At 58.1% G+C, this 26,165-nt stretch overlaps 3 protein-coding genes across 6 annotated transcripts; all 3 read right to left on the bottom strand.

Annotated features, from left to right (window-relative positions):
* Window positions 1–70: 70 nt before the first annotated feature.
* AKT2 (AKT serine/threonine kinase 2) lies at window positions 71–12,331 on the bottom strand. 3 transcript variants are annotated; one of them, XM_081961721.1, is made up of 14 exons: window positions 12,233–12,331; window positions 7,373–7,486; window positions 6,457–6,585; window positions 6,050–6,161; window positions 5,607–5,766; window positions 5,286–5,417; window positions 4,589–4,654; window positions 4,143–4,211; window positions 3,896–4,018; window positions 3,666–3,794; window positions 3,301–3,515; window positions 2,749–2,836; window positions 2,535–2,637; window positions 71–2,423 (listed from the first exon to the last, which is right to left on the bottom strand). In XM_081961721.1, exons 2-14 carry the CDS (start codon window positions 7,416–7,418, stop codon window positions 2,344–2,346), a joined length of 1,452 nt encoding a protein of 483 aa, XP_081817847.1. In that variant the 5' UTR covers window positions 7,419–7,486; window positions 12,233–12,331; the 3' UTR covers window positions 71–2,343. The 3 variants fall into 3 exon arrangements, with proteins under 3 accessions (XP_081817847.1, XP_081817848.1, XP_081817846.1); XM_081961722.1 differs by lacking the exon at window positions 12,233–12,331 and adding an exon at window positions 10,316–10,505 and having other exon boundaries at window positions 2,535–2,619; XM_081961720.1 differs by lacking the exon at window positions 12,233–12,331 and adding an exon at window positions 10,316–10,504.
* Window positions 10,620–17,950, bottom strand: LOC309396547 (uncharacterized protein C19orf47 homolog; the record flags this gene model as incomplete). 2 transcript variants are annotated; one of them, XR_014176131.1, is made up of 9 exons in its annotated part: window positions 10,620–11,597; window positions 11,631–12,652; window positions 14,253–14,323; window positions 14,793–14,942; window positions 15,429–15,563; window positions 15,657–15,738; window positions 16,451–16,565; window positions 17,365–17,452; window positions 17,548–17,950. XR_014176131.1 is itself a non-coding variant. In XM_081961719.1 (8 exons), the coding sequence occupies 8 exons, from the start codon at window positions 17,948–17,950 to the stop codon at window positions 12,137–12,139; spliced, it is 1,560 nt and encodes a 519-aa protein (XP_081817845.1). In that variant the 3' UTR covers window positions 10,620–12,136. The 2 variants fall into 2 exon arrangements, 1 of the variants encoding a protein (XP_081817845.1); XM_081961719.1 differs by having other exon boundaries at window positions 10,620–12,652.
* On the bottom strand, window positions 17,854–26,088 carry PLD3 (phospholipase D family member 3; the record flags this gene model as incomplete). The annotated part of the gene is made up of 13 exons (XM_081961641.1): window positions 17,854–18,296; window positions 18,528–18,627; window positions 18,832–18,997; window positions 19,137–19,276; window positions 19,720–19,920; window positions 20,303–20,430; window positions 20,580–20,700; window positions 21,728–21,911; window positions 22,463–22,710; window positions 23,320–23,388; window positions 23,728–23,794; window positions 25,522–25,866; window positions 26,021–26,088. 13 exons carry the CDS (start codon window positions 26,086–26,088, stop codon window positions 18,100–18,102), a joined length of 2,034 nt encoding a protein of 677 aa, XP_081817767.1. The 3' UTR covers window positions 17,854–18,099.
* Between the last annotated feature and the right edge of the window lie 77 nt (window positions 26,089–26,165).

Genomic DNA, 26,165 nt, shown 5'->3' with positions numbered 1-26,165 from the left:
AATGAACAGGAGTTGGGTGTTGCTTTAAAATTGTAAAGTATTTTAATAAACATTAAAAAAGACCACCACATAACCAAGAAATAAAATCTTTTATTGCTTGTACCGTACAAATCTGAGCGTAGAGGAAGGCAATTCCGTGGTTTACCAAAAAGGGGGAAAAAAGCCTTTCCAGTTTTTGTGCTTATCAGCCCCATTTACAAAAACGCTCCAGTAAACTTTATTTTACAAACGGAATTCAGGATCTCTGTCTGCTGATCTCCAGCAGTGGGGCAGAAAACATCCCGCAACGCTAACCTAACAGGGGCAACATTAAATTAGTAAATCTGAATTAGAACTACAGCAAACGTGAAAAACTATTCTTTCCCCAAAGACCCCAAGAGATCCTCCCCAGCCCTGCAACTTCAGCAGGGCACAAGACGTCCTCCCCAGGAAGCCAAACCCCAGTTTGAGGCACCTCCTGGGTTGATTGGTTCTGGGCAGACCCAAAAGGCTCAAGGAGGCTCGGAGGCTGCCGGCACTTCGGGTCTGCTGAAAGGAAGGCCACTTGGTGGGTCTGGAGCAGCTGGGCTCCCTCCCCCCCCCCCCAGGAGTGCCCGATGGGAGCCGCCCTCAAGGCAAGCAGGCAGCACCGGGGGCAGCCGGCCGGGAGTCGCATTCACTGAGGGAGCCCCCCTCCCCTCCCTCTGACTTGACACAGAGCCCCTCAGGGCATCGGATCAGGGAAGGGGCTGCTTGGGGGCTCTGCCCAGTGGAATCGGGCCACTGCCACTGGAGTTGAGGCACGGGAGGCCAGGCAGGACTGCCATGGATGTTTGTAGCCAGGCTCATACTGCGCCCCTCGCTGATCCCAGTTTTGTACAAAAAAGACCCCAGAGCAATCGTGGAATTGGCAGGAGTCCCTGGCACAGTTCCATTGGCAGGAGTCCCTTGGCCCAAAACCCAAGACACGGGAACCCAAGGTCTGCTGTGGTCGACAGGAGTCCGATAGAGCAAAGGTGAGCTCGGGCGCTTGCGACCCTCCAGCCCACCAGGTGGCGTCCTTGGGTACCTGCCCGAGAGGCAACATAGGTGGGCAGGAGGGACCGCTCTGGCCTGCCAGCTACACAGCTGGAGCAGCCTCCCACTCTTTGCACAGGGGTGGGTGGGCTGGGGCTGCAGGAAGGTCAGTCCGCCTTCTGGCCATGCTTGCCAGGGGACCACAATCTCCTCTTTAGCAACACGGGCGGGGGAGGGGGGGCTTTGCTTGGGGGGCTTCTGGGCCCTCTGCAGCAATTCAGTTGAATGGTGTCTGTGCCCTGGCAGATTCCCATCAGCCCCAGTTTGCCCAGCCTGGCCTGTGCCTTCCTTGGTCAAGCTACACAGGGCTGGGGAGCCAGGCGAAAGGCGCCCGGGTAGCAAACCTCCCTTCCTCCCAGGGCAGGGCCCTGCAGCTGTGGGAAGGAGGGAGGCGGCCTACCCGCAGCTGCCATGCCCACAGGGTCAGAGACGGGAGAGGCAGGCAGGCAGGCAGGCAGGCAGGCATCTTCCACAGCTGAAAAGAGGGAAGAAAAGAGCCCCCTCCCTCCCCCTGGATCCCCAAGGGGAGCCCCCCCCCCCGCTTCATGGGAACCAATGGGCAGGGGCCGCTGGGCCCAATCGCTCCAGCGAGGGCCATTGCTGGGCCATGCAAACAGCAGCTGGGGGACTGTCGGGGACTACAAGGGGCAGCTGCTATGCCCGGCCCCCTGGTTTCCATTTGAAAAGGCCTCTGTTCTAAGTGGGGGCCAGGTCCCCGTTATTTGGAGGGCAGCTCAAAGTTCCTGTTAACGCAGCAGCAGCAGCAGCAGCAGCAGCCCCCCTGGAGGTGATGGGGAAGCCCATCCAAGGGCAACAAGGCAACAGTTGCCAGGCCACTGACCCCAAGAGGCACCTGAGCGCTGGCCGGCCAGCCGGCCACTATCCCACAGAAACAGGGGGGCGGGATTTTGGGGCTCTGCCCCTCTTAGCACAGCCTTGCAAGCCACAGTGCTTGGGTCCTCCACCCTCTGGGGTCCAGGGTGGCATCCCATGAATGAGGCAGCGAACGGTGCTCCCTGCCCTTCCACCGACACAATTTGGTGGCAGAGCCAACCAAACACGCCAAAGGAGCTTCCGTGTGAAACTCAGCGGTGGCCCAGAGGCAAGGAGAGAGGATGCGGCATTGGGGGGGGGGGGGCAGGGGGCAGGGAGACCTGGGCTAAAGTGAGCCAGCTGGTCCTGACTGCAAGGGCCGATGGGGCAGGGGCAGGCTCTTCCGCTTGGCTCCCAGATGTGGGAAGGTGGCATCACCCCTGGTCCTGGCTCTCTCCAGCAGGTGCTGCAGCCCTACTCCCGAATGCTGGCGGAGTAGGAGAACTGAGGGAAGTGGGTCCGCTGGTCGGCCTCCAGGGGGTCCACGCAGTCATCTGTGGACAAGAGCAGCCCGGCCAGGGGTCTCCAGTGAAGCCAGAAGCAAAGAACTAGATGAGCCCCCCTTCTCCCACGGCCTGCCTCCCAATGCAAAGCCCCCTACTCACATCGGTCTGGTGGCGTAATGGTGATGGACTGGGCTGTGAACTCGTCATCGAAGTACCGTGTATCTATTTCGGACGTCACCTGGGGCTTGAAAGGAGGCATGAGCTGGCAAGAGAGAGCCTGCTTAGTTCGCCCCGCGGGGGGGGTGGGGTCGTGCTGAAACTCCCCCTCCCCATCCAGGAGCGCCCCAGAGGGGAGAAGCACCGCAGGGCCTACCTTCTTCTGAACCACGTCTTGCCAGTTAACGGCAGCAAAGAACCGATGCTCCATTACCTCCTTGGCATCGTTGGGGCCGCCCCCCAGCCTGGCAAGAAAAGGCCTGGTTAACTGCTTTCTATGTGCGTGAGTGCGTCCACAGATTCAGGCGGAGGGCAAATCCCGATTGAGGGACAACCAAGCCCTTTGGGGAAGAGGAGGAATTCCTCAGGGTGAAGGTGGCAGCTCTCCCCCTCCCCGCCCACAGCTGCACCCCAACACTTCCTCACTGCCTATTCTGCCCAGAGGAAGGCGCTCACGTCATACGTGCCAACTATGCATTAAGAGCCTTCATTTCAATCTCTCGAAGAAGTCAATTGTCATTTACTCCAATGCTGTATTCATGCCAACTCTGTTCAAGGGACCCCCTGCCCCCCCTCCCCAAGATCCAACTCATGGCCACCCCTGCTCTCCGGCACATCCAGCCACCCAGCCCAAGGAGCCTGGCTCCGGCACCCTCTGCTTCCCAAGCGGAGGCCTCGGGGGAGCGGGGGCAGCCGGGGACTCCCCCACCTCTGCTTGGGGTCCTTCTTGAGCAGGCCGGCCAGCAGGGCCTTGGCTTCAGGGCTGAGGGTGCGTGGGAAGCGGATCTCCTCCAGGAGGATCAGCTCAAAGAGGCGCTCGTGATCCTGGCTGTAGAAGGGCAGCCGGCCACACATCATCTCGTACATGACCACGCCCAAGCCCCACCAGTCCACGGCCCGCCCGTAATCGTTGTCCTCCAGCACCTGTGGGGCAAAGGGCAGGAGCCGGGTGAGACACGCAGCGCTTGGCAGGGGGGCTGAAGGCCATCCCACTTGCCGGTCTTGGCCCCAGAGGAGGAGGAGGTCCCGGACCCCCTGTGACTGGGCCAGGCTGAACCGCCCTTCCCACCCTACCTCTGGGGCCAGGTACTCCGGTGTCCCACAGAAGGTCTTCATGGTGGCACCATCAGAGATGCCTTCCTTGCACAGTCCAAAGTCCGTGATTTTGATGTGCCCGTCTTTATCCAACATGAGGTTCTCCAGCTAAAAGGCACAAAGGCAGTTGGGCCCTAGCCGAGGGGAGCCCCCCCCCCCACGCCCTGCACAGCTGACCCGGGGCCACCCCCTTGGACCCTCATCTCCACCTTGATGTCTCGGTAGACGACGTCCCGCGAGTGGAGATACTCCAGGGCAGAAACTATCTCAGCCCCGTAGAAGCGGGCGCGCTCTTCCGTGAAGACGCGTTCTCGGGAGAGATGGAAGAAAAGCTGGAAGGGAAGAGCTGGGTCAGGGGGAAGCAGCCAGACAGGGATGCCTGGCGTAAAGGCCACTCCTGCTTCCAGAGAGCGAGTTGCAACAACTCCCAGGAAGGGACTCAGGGCGCACACCCACCTCCCCTCCGTTGGCGTATTCCATGACGAAGCAGAGGCGGTCGTTGGTCTGGAACGCATATTTCAGGGCCTAGAAAGAGGGGCAGAGATTTCCCTCAGAGACGGATGGCATCTCCAGAGAAGCTGCTCCCTCCCTGCCCACCGTGACCCTGCGCTCTGACTAAAACCAACCCCAGGCTTGGCACACAACCCTCTTCCTTCTTCTGCCTTGTGTATTCGGATGCCACCTGATGGGAAGAGGGGGGGGAAGACGAGGAGGAGGAGGGTGCTTCAGAGGCTCCTTCACCTGGCACCTCGGTGTGGAACTGAGCCAGCCTCCACTGGGCCCTTGGAGCAGGACCCCCATGCGCCCCCTCGACTCAACCCAGAAGCAAGGCCTACTTCCGACTAGCAGGGAAGGATTCCAAAGCCCCCCTGGATCCTGGGCAGCCTCCCCTCAGCATGTACCGTGAGAAAGGGGTGCCTGGTGTTCTGCAGCACTCGGCTCTCTGTGACGGTGTGGGCCACTTCATCCTTGGAACAGAGAAGAGCCTCCTCACCCAGTGCGCCTGGCAAACACCTGCCCTTCACCCCCAAGCGCCCCCCGTCGGCCTCCCCTGGCTCCTGGGAAACAGCCGGAGTGGCAACCCTTCCCGGGGCCAGCAACATGGCTGGAACAGGTAGCGCTCCTCGGCCACAAGGCTAACTTCTCTCTGTGTGTTTTTTTTTGGGGGGGGGGGGGTCCCTCTGATCCATTCTTCCCTTGGGTAGCTTGAGAGGAAAGGGGCTTCCCAGAATCCAATTCTCTGGGAGCTCTTTCCTCTCTCTCCAGGCTCAGAAAGCCCCCGGTTCCAAAGGGCCGCCCCACCCCCAGATTTTCTGAGGAAGGACCCCAGGGCGGGGGGGGGGGAGTTGTCCTCTGAAGGGAAGGCGGGGGAATTCTACCCTAGGAGAATCCTGCAGGTCTTGAGATGGCTTGGATCAGTCAGAGCAGGGCCTCCCTAAACACCTTCCTCTGTCCGCTAAGCCTTGGATGGGGCCCCCCCTCTCTGCCCTGCTCTTGGGCAGCAGCCTTCTGGCAGGTCCCCCAAGGCAATCTGCTGCTGGCCTGGCCAAGCCTCTCCACTCCCCCACCCCACCCCGAGGTGCCGGAGCTTCCGCCCACCTTGGCAATGATGACCTTTTTGCGCAGAATCTTCATGGCGTAGTAGCGCCCCGTGGCCTTTTCCCGTACGAGGATGACCTTCCCAAAAGTGCCCTTTCCCAGGAGTTTCAGGTAGTCGAAGTCACTCATGGTCTGGCAACAGAAGGCACAAAGAGAGAGAGAGAGATGGAGGGAGGGAGAGCAAGAGAGGGGGAGAGAGAGAACGCTCCTTGCCTGCCTGAGGGAAAACCTCTGGAATCCCACGGCCGTAATTTGACAGCCCCTCTCAACTAGCCAAGACCAGCGGCCATCTCCTTCCCGCAGACCCGCAGACTTGCTTACCGCCTTAGTTCTGGCCTTGGTCACTGCCACCTCCATTTCCTCGGCCCCCGGACTGTCGCTGGGGGAGCCACACTTGTATTCCATCCTGTCCTCCTCTTCCGCTTCCTCCTGGTTCTTTAAGCTGTTGGCCACCATCTGAATGGCCTGGATCCATTCTTCCCTGGGAAGACGCAAAGCAGCGCTCAGGGTGCTAAGAAGCCTTGAGAAGCCAAGGCAGCCAGGAGGCTCTGAGATGGGGCAGCCCCAGGCAGAAGGCTCCGCTGCTGGGCAAGGGAGATGCCACGGTCAGGGAAGCTGGGCATTTCTGCTGCCAAAGCGTTCGATGTAGAACGATGTAGCAGGATGGGAAAAGACCCCCAAAAGACCACCCACCACTCCCATCCGGCCTCTGAAATGCAGCTGCTCATGGCGGTCAAAGGGAGGCCTGGGGGCTGCCCACTCACCTTTCCTCTGGCGAGTCCACGTGGAAGGTCCGCTCAATCACCGTCGTCCACTGCAGGCAGCGGATGATGAAGGTGTTGGGGCGGGGCCGCTCGGCTTTCATCAGCTGGCATTCTGGGGAGATGGGGGGGGGAGGAGGGGGAGGAGGAAAAGGCCGCCAGGTTGGAGTCTCCCCAGGGAGCCTTCCCAGAGGCCCTTTCAAGGGGACTCCGGTCTGGCCCAGTTCCACCCACCAAGAGCTACACAGGCTCAGCCAGGGCGGCTTCCCCAATGCAGAGAGGCGGAGAGGAAGAGGGCAGTGCCAGGGTACCCATTGCTCACACGCCCGATTCACTTGGCAAGGTGGGGGAAGCTCCTCTGCCAGCGTGCCTGGAGGCCCGCCTTTTCCAAGAGACCCTGGCCGACGCACCTGCCACGGAGAAGTTATTCAAAGGGGGGGCGCTGTGGTCAGCAGCTTCTGGCTTCTCCTTGTAGCCGATGAAGGAACCGTCGCTTTTGAGAAGGAAGTATCGGGGCCTCCAGGTTTTGATGTATTCCCCTGGAAAGGCCTTCAAGGGTTACCCAGGGGAGGGAACCCAGCCGCCCCCAGGGATCAGGCAGCTTTTGCTCTGCCCCCCAATGATCAAACAGGGTAGGCAGGCATAGAGGGGTGACCCCATCCACCTCCACGTTCGCCCCCCCCCAAAGGCTCCACCTGCCTAAAGGTTGGAAGAGGAAGAGATCCTCCTAGGTCACCCTCTCTTCCATTGGCTGGAGAGAGAGCTTCTGGGGGAGGGGAGGGGAGGCCTCCTGGATTCTGCTCAGGGCAGCTCAGTCCAGGCCAGAGCTTTCGGGGGGAGGGGGGCTGCTCTCCTCCCCAAGCCCCCCGTGGGAAAAGCAGGGTTGCCACAGCTGCCACCCCTCCAGGCCATGGCAGGACCAAAATAGCCCCCAGCTGCGGTCTATATTTGTCTGCCAGAAGCCAGGACTGGACGAGGAGCAGCAGCAGCTCAGGGGAGGAGCAGGGGGCCTGCCCGGTGGCAAACGGCTCGTGCCAAGACGCCTCCACTGGTTTTTTTTGAGTCCTGGACGGTTGAGTCCAGCCCCGTAAGAGCACAGACCATAGAGCCACAACTGTGGCAAAAGATGCAACCGCTGGTCTTCCCTGGGCAGGAGGAAATGCAGCCCAGCAGCCAAGGGCCCCTCTGGGAAGGCTACCCAGGGCCTCCACTAGCTGCAGCCAAAGCAAGGAGCCTCCCGACTCTCCAGGGGGGAGGCCTCCATCGGGGGGAGAAGCCCCGCTGGCAGCTCAGGGCCTCTGACGGGACAGGTGGGGCACCGCTCACCTCGCTTGTGCAGCCATCCCTCCTTGATCACTGACACCTCACTCATGTTGCTGCCGCCTCAGGGCACGGAGAGGGGCTGCTGCCTGCCAGGGGGGCCACAGGCGGCCTGGCGACCTGCCGGGGAGAAGGGAACAGTTGCTACCCTGAAAACATGGGTGGCCAACCTGAAGCCCCGCTGCCCACTCAGCACCGCAGAGCAAACTCGACTTCTGGACTCTTGTGAAATTATCTACGAAGCCACCATCGACACCAGCCTGGCTCCCCCCTCCCCTCATCTGCACTGGCCGATGGCTAAGACCCATGACTGATGGAAGGCCACATGGTCTCCACTGGCTCCCCTTGGCCTCCCAGTCAGAGCCAAGGCATTGCAGCCGCACCCCACAGGACCGTGGCCAGCTGGAGGGGCCACGGTAATGAGGCAGGAGGCCACAGACTTGCCACGGGGACCTTCCAGAAGCGGCTTGTTACTTGCACGCTTTGCTGGAGCACATGGCTAAGCTTGGATGCGTCTCCGTAAGGCAGTTCTTCTGCTAGGCTCCCAGAGCGAGTCTGACATGGAGAGGCAGAACGCTTCTGTGGGCAGAGAAAGAGCATAGAGGAAATGCCTCCCGAGGGCAAGGAGGTTCGGAGAGGCAGCCCCAGCAATAAAGATGCCAGGCGATGAGGAAGAGGTGGCAGAGCTGCAGCCTCTCCAGTAGCCAAAGGGAGCCCCGAGTCACAAGCCACCGGAGCCGTCCTATGGAGCAGCCTGCAGGCACTGCGCTTCAATGGGATGAAGCAAAGACCCCCAGCGAAGGGGAACCCACTGCCCCTTCACTGGCAGCCTGCTCAACTGGCCAACAGCTTGCCCTGTGCAGTCCAGAAGTCCTTCTCGGTGTCTAGCCTGACCCTCCTTCCTTGGTGCTGGTCCTTCTGGGGCAACCAAGAACAATGCCATTCCTCCTGGGTTGCCACCTCCAGAGGCTGGGGAAGTATTGCAGCCTCTTTTTTTGCACGCTAAACAAACTCCGTCTAGAGACCCTCTTCCCAGCCTCGGGTTTGCTATTCTGCTTTTTAAATGGGGGTGCCCCAAACTAGAGACTGTGCATTAGGAGCACCCAGAGTGCTGGGGACCAGATGCCGCAAAGCGCTCAGAGTGCTGCATAGAAGTTCAAGTGCTCCTGCTCTTATCCTCTGAGAAGCCACTTTCTGTCATCTGCCTCCGGTGCCCTTTCCTGATGGCTGGCTGCTGGAGGTGGGAAGAGAAAGCCTATTCCCTCCTTGGCCCAGTTGGAAGACTCCCCAGAAGGATGTTGTGTTGGCTGTTGTTGCTACAGAGGCCGAGAGGAGCAGGGACCTATGGCAAGTGTGTGTGTGTTGCAACCAAGGTTTGGAGTCCATTATGGAAGACTGGAAAGGAATGGAGCAGCCCAGGCTTGGGCCAAAGGACAGGAGTCTCCCCTCCCATTGGCTCTGCTTCTGCTGACAGCCAGAAAAAGAGCAGGGAGCAAAGCTGACCTCCCTGGCCAAAGAAGCCGCTGCGTTCCCCTCTTTCCTCAAAAGCACACAGGGAAGGTGGAGCAGTTGGCTGGAATCTGCCCAGGAGGCAAAAGGCCTTTCAAAGGGCAGAGGGCAGGGACCGGACTGGCATGGCAGCTCGGCATTACAACAAGCACCAGGCTTTCACACGGCACCTCGAGTTGTAAGTAATCTGGGAAAGCTGAAGGGACTCTAATCGCAGAGGGTAGGAGGGATACAGGACATGAGGGGGGGAAGCCTTCTCCCTCCCTAGAAAGGAATAAAATGCACCCTCCGTGTAACTCAAGGCCCCAAGAAGCCCAAATGCATTAGAAGGTAGCCAGGGCAGCACCTTAAGCATCCAGGCTCCAAGGCCACGTTCTGCTGCCCAGAGATGGAAGGGCTTGGAGTCAAGGCAGTCTTGCACCGGTGGCTCTCCTGGAAGCGGCCCCCACCACCTCTCCCAGCAGGAGATCAGAGACCTCGGGAGGCTGAGCGTGCGGAGGGCAGGGCTAGACTACTGCTGTCGGACCCTCTGACTGACACTTAGGCTGCCAGGAATCCCTAGGAGGGAGCAGCATCGCCTTACCCTCTGGCGAGGTAGAAGGGCGGATGCAGAGACCTCTGTGGGGTGCACAAAAGGGAGGCTGGGGAAAAGGACTCCTCGGGTGGGAAGGTTTCTGCACGCTCTGCTTGGAACCAGCGCAGGCCCTGGGCGGGCAGGACATCCCCCGCCTCTCAGCCGGAGGGCTCTTCCTTTGCATTGGTTTCCGCCCCCCTGCATGGCCCCCCTCTGCTCTTGTGTCTCCCCCGACTCGCAGAGCGACCAGGCCAGGCCTGGATCCCAACCTGATTGGACTCTGGACGGCAAGGAGGCCGGAGCTTCTGCTCACCGGGGAAACAAGAACCCACCGGGCAGCCTCTGTGGCCGGAGCCCTCCCAGTGGGGGAGCTCCAGACTTCCCCCCTTCAGCCCCACCTGCCCCAGGGGGCTGCGCTGGTGAGGCGCGGGAGGGGAGGGGGCAGCCCATTGGCCTCCCCCGCCCCCCACCGCGCTTGGTCAGTCCGAGAGTCCCAAGTCTTCCGGGAGCCTCTAGGGCGGGAAAGCCCAGCGCCAGCTCCGTCCCCGCCAGCCCCCACTCAGCCCGGGCGGCCGCCTGGGGCCCAGCTTTGCCGTCCTCCCTCCCGGGCAGCGTTGGGGGCGAGCAGGAAGGCTCAGGGCCGCCGCCGCGGGAAGGCCGGGCGGCTCCATCAGCGCCTTCGGGCCGTGACCGAACACGAGCCGCGGGGGCGTCCCCCCCCCGAGCCTTAGTCCCCCGCCGATGGCCGCGTCCGCCGCCCCCGCGCTGCGAATGGTTCGGCCGCCCTCCCAGAATGCGCCGCGCGCGGCGCCGGCGCTGTCGGCCAGGCGGTGGGGCCCGCGGGCGTCGCCCCCGCCCCCCCTTACCTGCCGCCGCTACCGGCGTCCCCGCGGGGCCATCCTCGGGGCTGCCGTCGCGTCAAGTCCGACGGCGCCCGCGCCCGGAAACCCCGCCTCCTCCCGGCCCGCACGCAGGAAGGGCGGCCGGGACGCGAGCAGGAACGACAACAACCCCGCAGCCAGCCAGCTTTTGCCGCTCTGCGCAGGCGCCTTCCTCAGTCCAGGCGGCTGCGCAAACGACGCGTCCCCTTGCGCGTGCGCAGAGGCGACCCGAGCCCCCTCCCCCCGATGCTTCTGCCGCTCGGGCAAAGAAGAGTCGAGCCAGGCCAGCCGAGCGGAAAGAGCGTTTATTGTGAACGGACCTTTGCCGGCCCGGCCCGAGGGCTGCGCGGCCGCGGTACTACAACTTGAGGCTCTCATCATCCCGATGTACACCGACTCCAATTGACAAGCCCGCTTTCGAACAGCGAAGCCCCGATAGGCGCCTCCGACTAACCCCGCCTGCAACCTGGTGCCTGTGGGCGCTCTGAACCGGCAGGCCTGGGGGCAGAGGGGCGGCTCATGGGGGAGGGCAGCGCTGCTCCTCCTTAACACCCCCCCTCGGCCCGCTGGCTCTGGGGGATGTGCGGGGGGAGGAAGCCAGAAGACTCCCCCCCCCCAGCAGGAGGCAGAAGACACTGCGTGCCCAGATCTCTCCCCCCCCCCCCCCGTCCCCAAGACCTTGCGGGGGTGGGGGCAGATGACTTCACAGGTCGTCTGTAAAGGAGATTGTAAAAGCCAGAACTGGGGCTTCTTCCGGTGGTAAACCGTAGGGGCCCATCAGTGCCAGCTGCCCTTTCCTGGCAGATCTACCTCTCCCAGCCCTTTCCTAAGGCCAAGACCAAAGCTGTGCTTGCCCTACCTCGAATCATGCCAGCTGGGGGGTGGAGGGGAAGGGTCTAAGCCAGAGGAGGGTGTGTGCCTGCTGTAATCCAGGATTCCCCCCCCCCCCCCCACGACTGAAGAACAGCAGGAACCAGAAGTGGGAGGAGTGGGGGAGAAATACTATCACTGAGCCAGAGATGCCAGCCACCTTCAGCATGGCAGGTGAGGGAAGAGCCTCCAGGTATTGGATATGTGTGCTTTAAAAAAATGGGTTTGCTTTTGTTTGATCAAAAAAAGTCTAAGAGGTAATGTGGGTGCAGCTGTTTGCACACGCGCACCCCCAATCCAAGAACAGCTTCATTCAGGAGTGCAGCAAAAGAAGTGCAGCTAGGTCAGTTAGGAATCCTGACACAGAAGACAAGGAAGGGCGTTTCTCAACCAGAAACTCTGAAACAACAGAAAAGGAAAGGAGAGAGACCCAGAACGCTGCCAGACCCGCCTTGCCAATTGCACAGCTCCAGCATCCACTAAAAGAGGCCAGTTGCCCTTCCTGGAATGTGGGTGTTCCAGGATCGGCAGATGAAAGCTCAGGACAGAGAAGGGAAAAGAAGGAAGGGGCCGCCTGTCTTTCTTATGGACACTACTTCCTAGGAAAGAGCAAGCACCTGCAGAGAGAAAACAAAAGGTGTGTTCAGAGGGCTGCCCAGAACTCCTGGCTTTCTCCTCAAGGCCTTCTGAGTGCTCGCACCCTGCTAGGACTGGGCTTTCGGCTGCCTCAACCAGTGCATGGCCCTAAGCAACTCTGGACGCAGTGCTGGGAGAACCAAACAAGAGCTTCACAGAAGCAGACCCGCATTGGCTCCGGAATGCAGCCACCCGCTCACATCACAAAGGGAGGTGACGGGAGAGATGAACACACACACACACACTCGCTTGCCCTCTCCTCGTCTGGAAGTTCCCTCCAAGCAGGGTCCCAGGCCAGGCTCACAAAGTCTTCCTGCCCAGTCTCTTAAAGACACTGATGGTGCCCGTGTGGTCCATCTGAGCACTGGGGGGCTCCGCAGGACTGGAGCTGCTTACCTTGGAGCTCCCTAAAGTTCTGTTTATGGTGACTCGGAATGAAGAGTCCGGCCTGCTCCTGGAACTGGTAACACTGCTGTCCTGGGCCTCAAGGAGCTTCAGCGAGTGCTTGCCCAGTCTCTTGCTCACACTGCCTGGGGCAGGAGACAAGCCTTGCATCTCTTCCTTGGCAGGAGTGGCAGCTCCAGCCACACTCTTGCTCCCTCGTCGCTGAATTGCAATGGTTACGGCATCAGCCGCCCCCTGCCTGGGCTCAGAGCTGGTAGCTTTAGCCTTGATGGCGACGCCAACTTTGCAGATCTCCTTGGGCTGGGAGGGTCTTTTTAGCACTCCTGCATACTGCAGCACTGAGCTGTCATCATCACTGTCAGCCGCTTTGTCGTCCTGCATGTCGCCCAGCCGGCTGAACACTCCTGTGGGCTGTGGAGAGACAGAGCAGAGCTCAGTGACTGGGTGATTCTGGGTCCCTCTGCTCTGGAGAGGAAGCACTCTGGCAGGCCAAGGATACTTGTGCTCAGGCAAAGAATCGGGAGGCGTCTGGTGGCACCTTGCCTAGCTGTTTAAAGCCATTAGTTCACATTCCCAAAAGGGGGGAGGAAAACCATTTGGTGGTGCAGAGGAGGGTTCACAAGTACCACAATCAAGCAATTAGAATTGGCAATCAAGATACTGAAGTGGTGGAAAGCTTTGGCCTTTTAGGATCAGCCAACATTAAAGACACAAGCGGTCAGGAATTATGCTACCGAACAGCATTCAGCACAGCAGACACAGAGGCTTGGAGAAGACACCATGAATGCAGCCTATGGCTTTAAAGGCTAGAACTCTGCAAGCCACAGTACAGCGTTCTCTGACACACTGTGAAAGCGAAAACCGGACTTTGAAGAAGCGAGAGAGAAAGGGCACAGACACTTTTGAACTTTTGATGCTGGAGAAGATTCCTGAGGATGTCACGGACCACCAAGAAAACAAATTGATGGCTGATCAGATCCAGAATTCACTGAAGAACAAATGTCCAAACTCTTAAGCATGCTACTTTGGGGAGACCCGGCTCTCTGGGAAATGATCTGATGCTGGGAAAGGTGGAAGGAAAGAGCAAAAGGCAACGACCAGCAGCCAGGTGGGGGGACAACAGTAATGGGGAAGAGCTGAAGTTCCAGGACAGGGACGGACAATTATGGAGAAAATCTATCTAAGTGGGTGACAATGATTTGATGGCAATCACCATTATCACAGATAAGCCAGAGATTAATGAAGTCACATCAAAAAATTTCAGGCAATCTCAAGATCTCAACATACACAGTAGAGTGTTATTGCACTAGGCAATCTTGTCTCACCTGTATCTACATAACCAACCAGTCTTCCTTTCCCACCTCACCTGTTTAAATCTTATCCCAGTTTAGTCCCTCACACATTTGAAGTGAGCTGCAGGATCACAAAAAACGTGATCCTTTTAATAACATCTGTTAGATGGAATAGACATTATCAGACTTTCGATTTTGCCACCAAACTCATATGCTCTACTCCTCAACATAGAGAATCTCTCTAGACTTCTACTCCTAAAATGAATTTATACCAGTGTGAGTGTAAGGGGGCAGCTGACAAGGCATGGTTGTCTTCCTGACACGAGCGACTGCTGCAACCTCCAACCAAAAATAGTTCATGACAAGAGCCCTCCGCCATTTATAGCTTGTTCCTTCTCACAGAAAGAAAGGCCCTTCAAAAGAAGAACCAACCAACCAGAGAAGTCCAGTGCTGCTGGGTCAGAAACAAGATCCTCAGGCAAAGGATCCTCTCCCCTGAAGGAACCTGCTATAGCTGCATTCTTCAGGGAGGGGCATGCTAGGACAGGTCCCATCCACGTATGGTCAGGGAGCCCAGCAGATGAGAACTGCCACCTCCCACCCAGGGCAACTGGGCCAGCACCCGATACGCTGGGGACCACTGAGTCAGTGGAAAACACACCAAAAAGGAAAGTAGGGAAACTGCCATCAACCGCAAAGAAGACACCCCCCACTCTTACCTTGTTTCCTATGGCTGTGTCTCCACCAGTCTCTGCACCAAGCCGGTCAAACACAGACGTTCTTTGCAAACCTGACACGAGAACACAAACATGGATGCATACAACATTTGCACTACGAAATGACTAGAAAAGGAAAGGCTTTTCTCAAGAAAACAATCGAGCTACAGATTTATTTTTTATTCCCCTGCCTCCGTGCTGCTCTGAAGGAGGCCCTTGAGTTTCCCTTCAGGAAAATGGAGGAAGGAGATGTCATGTCTCTCTACAAAGGGGAGACAAGGAGCAGAAGCTCCTCTCAAGGGAACTCTGCCTAGTATTGCAAAAAAGACCAGAAAAAGCTCAGTGACTTTTGTGAAAAAAACACCTATTATTAGATAAAAAGAGATTTGGTTTGAACAAATGCTCTTAATTGGCCACTTTTGCTTAATGGCATCTTTATCCTGATCAAAATTTTGTTTTTTTAAGAGCTCATCCTTACCCCCACTTTCATTTCAAGTTTCCCACAACCTCCTTCCCCCGCCCCCCCCAAGATAGCTGCAGTACCTTTTGCTGCCTGCTGCTGCTCCAGGATCTTCTTAGTCCTGGGAGTGGTTCCTTTGGGCATGTGGACAATGTACTTCCCTTCCATCTCCGCTGTGACGCGGCGCCGTTTCACTGGGATGCTGGGATTCTCAGCCCGAGGAGTGCAAACAGCTGCCATAGCAAGAAGATATAAGCAAGCAGATGCAGTTCAATGGATGTCTTGTGCTGCCTGCAAATGCCTCAAGAAACACTTTCCACCGCTTCTGCTCAGGAGCCCAAACAAGCACAGCCATTGGGATGTGAAAAGAGGAATTGCTGATTCTTGAGTGGCCTGTTCATTTTTGGCTCCAGGCCCTCCAGTTGAGGAGCTCAATTCTACCTTTGTGGAAGCAACAGAAGCCTAGGCCTGAATACTCTAACTGTAAAAGGAGAACACCCGATCACGGCATGGGGGAATAATAGCTCAGACGAAGAAAAGCTAAGCTTCTCCTCAAATGCAGCATTCCCAATGCATTTCCTATCCCGCTCCTCGGAAACAGGATTGAGCACAACACAAGCAACAGCTGCATACAACAGAGTTTCCTAGGGACAGCGGTGCCGCTTACAACAGAAGTTGCCAGCAGAGAAATACATTCAGCCATGGATTTTTAAAATTACCTGCTTTGGTGCTTTTTCCTGCCATTTTGTTGGATACGGTGATGGAGATTTTGGAGGCATTGCTGTCAGGCCTCCGAACAGGAGTGGAAGGTGGAGAGTCTCGGCTCAAACTGTTGGCAATCATCCTGGTGGCAGCTGCAGAAATTGGTGAGATCACAACTGTAAAGAACAGCCACCATGGACTCTGCTGAGACTCTGTGATCAGCAACACAGGCAACCTGTACTCACCAGTATTAGCATTCCTGCGGAGTTCAGATTGCAAAGCAGTTTGGCTGGAGGCCACTGATTCTGTTGCAGCTTTGCACATTTCCTGGAGGAGAAAATGCCCACAATAATAAAGTGACCATAAGCAGGTCAGGAAACTGGACTCATCTTCCCCAAATGCAGCAAAAGGGCCACAAAACCAGAAGAAATGCATCAAGCCCCCAGGTTAAAATGTTGCATTCTGGAGAAAAGGCAGCTTGAGGAACAGCAGAGCCTCAGATGCAAAAATGGCCAATAGTTGCTGAAGCATCTGAGTTTCAGCCTTTCAGAATTTCTTTGCTCCAGAGCTTGAAGACTAACTTCAGAAACTCTCCGTGTGCACTGTTCAGAGCAGTCTCCTTGCACCGGGCCAAAGATTATTTGGCATCACCAGGTAACAATCTTTTTTTCTTTTTATGATCCTGTGACCCCTTAATTTTGAGTAGAAATGGGGTGGCTGAATAAAGCTGAGCCTTTACTGGCCAGGTGCCCTTACTGATGCCTACATGGAGTTCGCAGCAGATATTTTCTCCTGGCCCCTTGAGAAATACCTGCTGCTACCTAGGACTCTCAACCTTCTGAATGGGAGGGGAACATCTTCACCACCTAGCCACCATGCCTTGCGCCAAAGTACAAAATCCAGAATTATTAAGACATCCCAAAAGCCCTACATTGATTGGTCTCAGCACCAGAAAGATCATCCTGAAGACAATGATTCAATAAATGTCCGAGGCCTCAATGTATGAAGCAAGGATGAGCAACAGTTCCATAGAACTTACCTGCCGATATACCACTTTAGCATGCTTCAGAATGGCAATAATATCACCAACTATCGTGATACCCAGCTCATTCATGATCTCCTTATTGAGGTCCATCAGCATATTCTTCTGGATCCTGCAAGGATGCAGACAGCAGCGGTCAACTCTATAAACCACAATTCCCACAAATCCTTGTTTTGACTCTACCAGGTCCTGAGAAATTCTTTAAATGAAGTGCCAGATGGCTCCATGTAGAAGATATAAAGCCACTTGAAGCCTATCTTGGAAGCATGAACATCATGGACATTTTGTCATGCATGATAAACATGTAAAAATGTTTTAAAATGAATTAAAATACACACTTTGATATAGACAATTTTAAAAAAGATGATTGGTTAAGAAATATGAAAAATAAAACCAAAGGTCAATATTCAATTGAAGCCAGAACTTTTCCTTTAAGACTAAATGGATGTTAGAAAAGTCACGATTATTTAAATATTAACAGTTCTCATGTGATAAATTGTCAAAATTTTGGCAAAATTGATAAATTGGTTTCTTTTATCAGAGAAAAGATATTGCCTAAATTTATTAGTGACCAGAAGCTTTTTATAAACTGGCTTTTTTGGGGGGTGGGGGTGGATAAAAATGAACTTTTGATTTACAGCTTTGATTCGACAGGGTAAACTATAAAAGGAGTTATTAAAAAAAAAAGTAACGTAAGGAGAAAAGATAAAATAGCTTTGTGCTTATAAATTGCCCTGAAGAACACTGGAAGCTACCCTTTTCTCTCCCTCTCTTTCTTCCCTTCAGCTTTTTACTTTCCCTTTGATTTCTTTCTTACTTTATTTTAGTCTACGTTAATCCTTTACTGCTTGAAAGTTTCGATCCCGGGAGGGCCAGGGAGAGGACCCGGAGGGCGCGGAGTAGCCACTCGCCTGTTATCCACGAACGTCACGGCGTAGTTGACCGCGGGGCCCGGGGGGATCCCGGCTTCCTTGAAGAACTGGATCCACTCCGAGGTGGCTGCGGGACCAACAGCGGCGTTAATCGGGCGGGAGGCCGGGAGGGCCACAGCGACCCCGCACAGGTAGGGGAGGGGGTCCCCCGCGCCCACTCACCCATCGTCACCGACGCCATGGCGCTGCTCCCGGCGGGGCGGCCGGAATGCCTGCGGAGAGCGACACCGCCTGAAGCCGCCGCGGCCGCCCCACGGCCGTCCAGGCCCGGCCCTAACCTCGCCGCGCGGCTCCCGGGGCTCATCGCCCGCCCGCCCCCGCTCACCCCGCCTCCCACAGGCCGCACCGGAAGGCGGCGCGGCGTCATTTCCGGCGGCCGCCCTGCGCTCCGAACTTTCCCCCCCCCCCCCGCGCGCGGTAGGTCGCCTTTGCCACGAAGAGAGCAAGAGAGACAGACAAGACCGAGAGGCTGGAAAGGAGCCTTTAATCGCCCAAAGCAGGGCCTAGACGGGGGGGGGAGGGGATCCAGCAGGCGGGAGGAAGTGTCGCTGCGCCCCCGCCCCATGTCTGGCCACGCCCCTCCCTTCCTCCAAAGCAGCTGGACCAGCGGAAACCGACCCCTCCCATCTCTAAACCCCGCCCGCCCTCTGCCCAGTGCCGGGGGCGGGGGTGCTGGGGGCGAAGGCTGCTTCTCCCGGGCCGCCAGGCAGGGCTCTAGCGAGCGCTGCAGAGAGACTCCGCCCCCTGGCCCCGGGGGTCCAGCTCCCGGCTGTATCTGGAGTGCCAATCCCGCTCAAAGATGCGCTGCAGCTGCTCCCGGAGGGTGGTCTGGTCCCCGCCCGACCTCTGAGCCACCACCAAGGCAGAGCCTGCCGTGTGCAGGAAGTAGTCCCCGGACCAGTTGGAAGTTCCTGCGGGGAGAGGGAGATGAGGAGGGATTCCCAGGAACCCCCTCCCCCCCCATTAAAGACACCAGCCCTCCAAGGTGGGACCAGCAAGCCCTTCCTCTTTGCAACCTACTCCCCCACCACCACCAAAGAGAAGCTCCTTTTCTTGCCAGCCTGCTGCCGCTTCCCCCCCCCCCCTGCCCCACTTCCCCCAGGCCTTCCCAGCCTGCGCTGATCTGAGCCCTCCCTACTTACCGATGTAAGCCACCTTGTCTGTAACCATGAACTTGCTGTGGTTCACTCTGGCATAGGGGATCTTGGCCTGCGTCTCATTTGCGGGCACCACAAAGAGTCTCTGAGGAGGCAAGTCGGAGGAGGGGCACTTGCAGATAGATGGGTTAGGGAGGGGCCTTGTTGGACTGGTGGAGGGACAACCCCCCCGCCCCCCCACGGCTCCTTGCTCAGCCCCAGAGCAACTCCCAGAGAGGTTTGTGCAGGACTGGAAAGAGCAGGCCAGCCCCTCATTTCGGGAAGGGCAGGACGCCATCGGGCCCCTTACCACTTCCAGGCTGTAGTGGGTGCGGTTGTCCTGCAGGGCCGCCAAGGAGCGCAGGAAGGGGAACATGTTTGGCTTGGAGTGTCCCCAGCAGCCGACCAGGAGGCGGAGGCGGATTCTCTTCTCATAGGCCACTTTCCGGAAGTGATCATCGATGGCTGGCCAGAACCTGAGGAGAAGAGCAGGGTTGGAGTCAGAACAGGAGAACAGAGTTGGAAGGGACCAGCCTCTGTGGGGCTGCTGTGAGGGAGGGTGCCTCCTCAAATGCTTGGGATGATGTTCACCACTGCTGCTTTCCTCCGATTTACCTCCTGGGGTGGGAGAACTCCATGGTGGGCAAGTAACTCATCACAGCCACGTAGACAAACTCCTGGGCCCCGTCGATGATGCTCAGCAGGGACTGGAGATCGTCCGTCCTCCCGGTGGCACACAAGGCTGGGGGAGCACTCTGGGCAGCACAAAAGAACACCCACCTCAACATCACGATCATCTTAGCAAAGCAGGCAAAGTCTGTCCTAGAAGGCAGCAGGCATTCCGCCCCATTCAGTGGTGGTGAGCTGGCACCTCCCAGCCCCCTTCCAAGGGCCAAATCTGGCTGGGAGCCTGGTCTGCCCAGGGAAAGAAGCCCCCTCATCTTGTCAAAAGGGGGGGGGTGCTGGGTTTTTTCCAGGGGAGCAGCAATCCAGCTGTGTCTCCTGCCTCTGCTTCGGCATGGGCAGGGCTGGTGGGAACGAACCCCAATGCATCAGAAGGGCCCGCTGTTCGTCCTGCTGAAGCCTCTTAGCAGAAACCAAGATGTTTCTCCCATTGAGGGTGACCAGAGGGTCCCACACGCAACCTGTCAGCTGCTTGGAGCAAAGCACTTCACCATGTCCACACACGGGTCCTTACCGAAAAGTAGACGGCAGCCTCTGTGCCATTCAGCTCCAACTCCAGGGGCGTCTCCTTGTTGTAGGTGGTGGAGTAATTGGCTGGCCAGGGGGATGGGATGGTGGTATTCGGCAGCCCGAGGGTCCAGTACACCTCAAACATCTTCCCCAGGTCCTGGGCCAGACAGCTGCAGTTGTAGACAGCTGCCCCGAGCTCCTTCACCTGGCATCAGAGAGGAGAATTGGCTGCTCTCCTGTCCCCACATGGGAAACAAGGAGCTGCAGCACATAATTTAAAAGGTGCACCCACTACCCCGGTGATGCTCCAGAAAAAGGGGGAGTCTTCCGAATGACTCAAAACCCCAAGACACCATCTTGGCTTCCAGCATACCAAGCCATAAAGCAACAATTTTGTTGGGACAGCTGGGCAAATTAGTTTTGCCTGATGGTGCCAAGGAGCCTGCCTTCTGGAACCTTTAGAAAGCCTCCACTGAGGGACGGAGAATGCCCTCAGAGCGTCCCTACAGGAGACACCTAAAACCCTCATTGGGAGCCTCAAAGTTTGAGCGAGGGAAGGCCAGATAGGCTGAGCAAGAAGGCATTACCTGTGTAAGGGCACGCCAGTCCATATTTGCACTGCCAAGATAAATGTGTAGCTGGTCCACAATCCAGAATTTGGTGTGCAGGACTCCACGGGTCAGCCTGGGTAAGTCCACTTGACGGATCTGGGCCCCTGTGTGTTGAGAAGCAAAGGCCATGGTTGGTCTGGGCTCCTTTGACTGGGCCTCTTCGCTGCCCTAATTAGGGGCCAGGCAGACCCAGAGCCGCCAGGAGCTGCAGCTCCCCGATAACTGACTTGAGCCTGCTGTGGCGAAAACTCACCACTCTTCTCCAGGAGCTGAAGGTCGGTACTGGGCATCCGGGCAGAAGGCGGGTTGACTGCTATCCGCAGTGCAATCCCTCGACTGGTAGCATGCAGCAGTTCATCCAGTATTTCCTCCCCCTGGTGGGAGAGCAAAAGGTCCAGGAGGCAGCAGAGAAGTGACGGGGATGGGGTGAGCAGGAAGGAAACCCTCTTCCTTCCAAGGAGGCCCTCTCACCGAGGGGACATGCGATGCCCCACATGCTACCCAACCAGCCCTGGCTCGATCCCTGATGGCCCCTCGGACGAAGCCTGGGTCAGTGGAGCAGAGCAGGCCTAGCCCGTTCATTGTTTGCTGCTGAACTTGCTTTCTCCCCTGAGAGCTGCACACAGCCATTCTCTCCATTCCTTGGATAGCAGTCAAAGTGAGAGAGGCTCTTTGCTCTCCCTCCGTAACCAAAGCCTGAACCAATGGATGTTCCACTGCCCTCAAAGGGAGCTTTGACGGACGGCAAAGCCACACGTGGCTCCACGCCTGTGTAATTAGCTGCCTGTTTCATGTGGGTTTGGCCATAGATCCATGTGCTAATCAGCATCTGCCTCTTGGCCCTGTCATCCCCAGAGCCGCCACCCCCCCCCCCAATGCATTAGCAGCCAATGCATGCCACACACCTAAGAAAAGTCTGGAGGTTGGAAGATGGCTGACAGATGAAAAAAAATGAAGTCACCAGTTGTGAAAACTGGGACTGTACAGATCTCTGAAGAAGGGGCCGTTCTAAGCCCAACGCCAGGGAGGCTGGGAGGAGACCTTTGAGGTCTTCTAGTCAGCCAGCTGTCCAGGGCAGGAACCTTAGACAGGAACCTAGGCCATTACTTAAAAACCCTCATGACTCCAGGAACCTGGGTAACCCCCTCTGTAATAGTTCTCTCAGCCAGGAAATTCTCCTTAATCCAAGCCTGGATCTCCCTCTGTAAAGCTTCCACACATTGGTCCCCATCCTGCCCTCATGAACTCTGGATGAAGCTAAGGGCCCATTTCTGCCCCAGTCTGTGGACCACCTGCTGAGCCACAGGATTCAGGACCTGCCCTTGGGCTTGATCCCTCCTCCAAGCATGACCCTCGCCCTCCCTGGAGAAGAGCCTGGGACTTCCGCACTCCTCCCCTCACCTGGCTGGCTGAAGGATCCTGGGTATGGGTGTCCTGGTTGCTGAGAGTCCAGTAGAAAGAGGCAATGTCCACCGAGCTCCTTGCGTTTCTCAGAAGGCTGTGCCAAGTCTCAAAAGTGGAAGGGCCGGCTGTGCTGTTGTCATCGTATGTCACTCCCTCAGGGATGCTCTCCACCAGCACACTCCTGGGGGAACAATTGGGTGCTTCTGTCTTCCAAAAGGGACTCACATCACATTGCACTCATTGAGCCGGGAAGCCCCATAACATCTACGGTGTTCCAGGAAGGCATTCAGTCTGAGGGATTTTACTCATTAGCCAGCAACAGTGGAGTCTCCCAGCCTTATCTCTGGGCATTGCATGAGGGGGTGCTATGGGGCTAGTGGGCTTCTGGCATGCAAGCAGGGGGTGTAGGTGATGCTATACACATGTGTTTCTCCAGGAGGATGTTAGTGAGGCAAGACAGTTCTGGCAGAATCCCCACTCCTCTCCCAGGCCCCTTGCCCAGCCTTTCATGCGCCCGGACCCCTTTTTCCTGGAAGGGCCACCTGCGTCTTCTTCGTTCTGTGCAATACTTTATGCAAGTGGACAAAGGCCCAACAGAACTGAAGACTCTTCTTCACAGTTAAACAAAGCCACCACCTTTTCTGCTGGAGAAAAGGCATTTACAGTAGGCCACGGCATGACGTCTCTCTACCTGAAGCCAGAGTTCAAGAAAATCACAAGCAGCGTTCATACCTGCACGAGTCGCTGCACCTGTGATCCACATGTGGGACCGATGCCACGTGTCCTAATGTGGCCAAACCGTGCAAGGGAAAGAAGAAGGAGTGGACCACCAGGGCCACCACCAGCATAGTGGACAAAATGGCCGTCACTAGCAAGCACTGGAAGTCCCAGGGCAGGATGGACGTAGATCGGCTGGGTGGCTCTGCAGGACACAGCCCGGAGACGCTGTGGCAAGGCCTCCCCAGTGCAGAGCCATGGAACTGCAAAGAAAGAAGGAAGCTCAGCACCACATTAACCACAAATACCCATGTGCACAATCCAGGTGGGGGAGGGTAGCAGCCTGGCGGGCTCTCGCTGCTTTGCTTTTATTACTGGGGACTCTTGAGGACAAGCAGAGCCATTCAGTGCCTGCTGACCAAGCAGTGTCTGGAAGCAGCCCAACTGCTGCTCAGGCCCCCTCAACTCTGGAGGGGAAAACCCAGCTTGCAGGCCGCCCAAACAGGTTGCTGCTGCCCTTGCTCAGGACCAATATCCAGTGGAGAAGGGAGCAGGTGAAGCGAACAAGGAAGGTGGAGAGGCGTGCTGATCTTTCCCAGGCAAAAGGGGCTGAAGCATTTGAAAGCCCAGAACGAGAGGGGGGGGTGGAGGACTTGTGGAAGGAGCTCAAACCCTTCAAAGGAAGGGGGCTCAGCACAAGCAGACTGACAAGATCCTAGCTGGCCTCAAGCAAATTGGTTTTAGCCTTCCTTCCCGGTGTGGCCTGACTGCCGGACTGGGTGGGCTTAATGCCTCTCTTTCTTCCCCCCTCCGGGTTTGGGCCTCCCATTTGAAAACAAGAAGAGAGATGCCACCACAGGTGTAAGACCCACCTGGTGCAGAGTCTGGCCCAGCTGCTCGGCCAGGGGCAGCAGCTCCCGAGGGCTCTCCGGTGCCTTCAGCTGTGAGGAAGGAGCACACAAAAATTTTCCACCCTCAGGAAGAAGCCACAGGGCAAGAACAGGGCCACTCCAAGCTACCGGCATGGACACGGCCCAGCCAGAATGCCCCAGGAAAGCTCTGAGAGGAAGATCCATTGGCTTTCATCAAGCAAACAGAAAGCAGCTCTGCAGACTCAGCAGCCCCATTTGCTTGGGGCAGGGGCTGTATGGGCCTCTTATTGGCTTTGCAACCCCCTCCCCTTGCAGATTAGCAGTGGGGCACCTTGGGCATCATCACCCTGCAGGCAAGAGAACCCCACCCAGCACAACCCCATCCCTGGTGTGGCCGAGAGATTTTACCTTCTGGTACGCGACCAGGGGCTTCATTTGCTCAGATCCTCCCAAGCGGGAAAGAGCTTCCAGGAACCTGCGAAGGGCACATGAAGAAAGGCGCCGCTCAGGGCTCTGTGCCCTGATGAGTGGCGCCGAGAGGAAAGGGTGTCAGGTGGAGGACTCCTGCTGGAGGCTTTTCAAAGCCCGCCCCTGAGCACTTTGGTCACGGAAGCCGTTTGGGAAGGGAGGAGGTTGAGCTTTGAATGCGGGGGCAGCTTTGAAGGAGGGGGCAGCCAGGCCCGAGAAGACACCCACAGGCCTCGCAAGGCTGGCAGGCTGCTGTGCAAGTCGCAGAAACCTGGGCAGGAATTCTGGGGGGCTCCTTCCGAGGTGAGTGTGCGGGGAGGAAGTGGGCCTCTGTGGGGCAGAGCAGAGGAAGGCAGGGCGGCCACTGGATCCTTAGGTTAGCGTAACATCCAGGGCTGGACTTGGGCTCAAGTGTTTCCCTTCATTCTTGCAAAGATTGGACCCTTCTGGCCCCAGAGGAGGAGGGGGCACTCAAAGGCTAAGTGATGCCCACCATCGCCAGGACAAGCAGATGCCAGGGCTGCAATGGAGCGCACCAGGAAGGCAACTGCAGCCTCCCTTCTACTCATCAGCACTCCAAAATGCAGTTAATCCCAAGGATGTACCTTTGGTTCAAAGAAAGACTGAATGCCAAGGAGCGGCCGGAAGAGGCGGCTTGTGCCAAGCACTGTGGCAGCAGAAAGGAAGGGAGGGAAGCAAGGGACCCCTGGAGAACCCAAGCTAGGCCCTATTCCACCTTGGAGACGTTTTTTGCAGGTGACAACTGCCCACAGAAGAAAGGCCCTGTTCTAAGCCAAATGGAAAGCTAAGGAACCGGGATCTGCCAAGGGCTCCTTGTGATCCCACCGGGCAAAGGCCAAGCAGGCCCCAAAGCTCCTATATTTTTCAGTATACGCTCAGGGGAAGACTTGGCGGCCATGAAAGGCAGGTCTTCCCAATGCTCCCCAAAGCAGTCGTGGGGGAAAGCGGCGGCGGCGGGGGGGGGCGCCTTCTAAAAGGGCCACTCCGGCCGAACGGCTCCGCCAGGGACTCCCCTCCCGCCGCCAAGAGCACCAAGCGGCCGCATCCGACGCCGGCCAGAGCTCCCTCCCTTGCAGACGCCGCGCCAGCCCGACTTCCCCGGCCGGTTTCCGAGTGTGCCCGCCCTCGCCAAGAGAGTCGGAGCCAAGGCAGCCGCCAGGGCAAGCCGCGGCAAGAGCGTCCCTCCCACCGCCTCGATGGAGGGACGGAGGGGCGGCAAGAGCTCCTTGTCTCGGCCCGGCTGCCCTCCCGGGGCTCTCCGCGCTCCAGCTCCGGCGGGGAGGCACACAGGGAAGGGAAGCAGAGCCGGAGGCAAAGAGCCCGCCGGCAGCTGGACGCCGCGCTCCTCCCGCGGGATCCGGCGCTGTCCACGGAGCAGCGGACTCGGGGGCGACTGCCCATGCAACGCGACCCCCGCTTCTGCTCGTCCCCGCCCGCCCCGCACTTACCGGCGACAGCTGGGCTTCCCAGGCAGCTTGATGCGCCGGATCGCTCGCTCGCCCCGCCCGGAGCAGCCAAGCCCCGCCCGCGTCCAGGCTGGTTCCCTCCCTCCGGGAGCCAAGAGGGGACCCCCCCACCCAACCCAACCGCGCTGGAAGTGGCTCCCAGGAATCGGCCCGGCGGCGCCTTTCCAGGGTGGGGCGCGGAGCGAAGGCGGCGGGAGACCGGGCATTTCATCTCCATCGCCCCCCCGCCTTGATCCCTCCCGCTCACCGGGAATCCTGGGAGTTGGAGTACGGCGCCGCGGCCGACGCTGCCTGCTTGCCGGCCGCTCCCGCGCCCAGGTTGACGCCCGGCCCTTCTGGCTTGCCCCGGCGCCCGCCCGCCACAACCCGCTGCCCGCGAGGCCACAAAGGCAAGGGGCAGCGCCGCGCTTCGGCTCTTTGGCTCCTTGCGCTGTGGGCAGCCGGGGGGTGGGGGGACCGTTCCTGGCTTCTTCGGCTGTTGGCCCCGGTGACGACCGGCCCGCCCTGTGTCCCTGGGCCAGCCCCGAAACGCCCTGCCGCCCCCCCCCCGCACCCCTCGAAGGCCGCTCGTAAGAAGGCTGCTTGCCGAGCGCTCCGGGTGGGAGGCAGCAGGGCACGTAGGGGCGGGGTGGGGGGCTGGCCGCAACCTTCCGAAAACCTTCCTGCAACCCCCCCCCCCTTCCCCCGCAGGACTCTGTGAGAGGAGGCTCAGGTGGTGCCGCCCTCCCCGTCCAGGTGGGCTTTGCCTGCCGCCTTGGGTGCCCTCCCTCCCTGCAAGCTCCTGGGTGCAGCCTGGCATTCCCTGGGGAGCCATGCTTGGAGGTCACAAGCGGAGGTGGGGGTCAGCAGGCAAGTCAGGGTGGAAGCGTGGAGGGTCCCTAGACAAACATG

The sequence above is a fragment of the Natrix helvetica genome (genome assembly GCF_964273705.1).
Source record: "Natrix helvetica genome assembly, chromosome: 9".
Classification (NCBI taxonomy): Eukaryota; Metazoa; Chordata; class Lepidosauria; order Squamata; family Natricidae; genus Natrix; species Natrix helvetica.
This window is presented reverse-complemented; position numbering and strand designations above follow the sequence as displayed.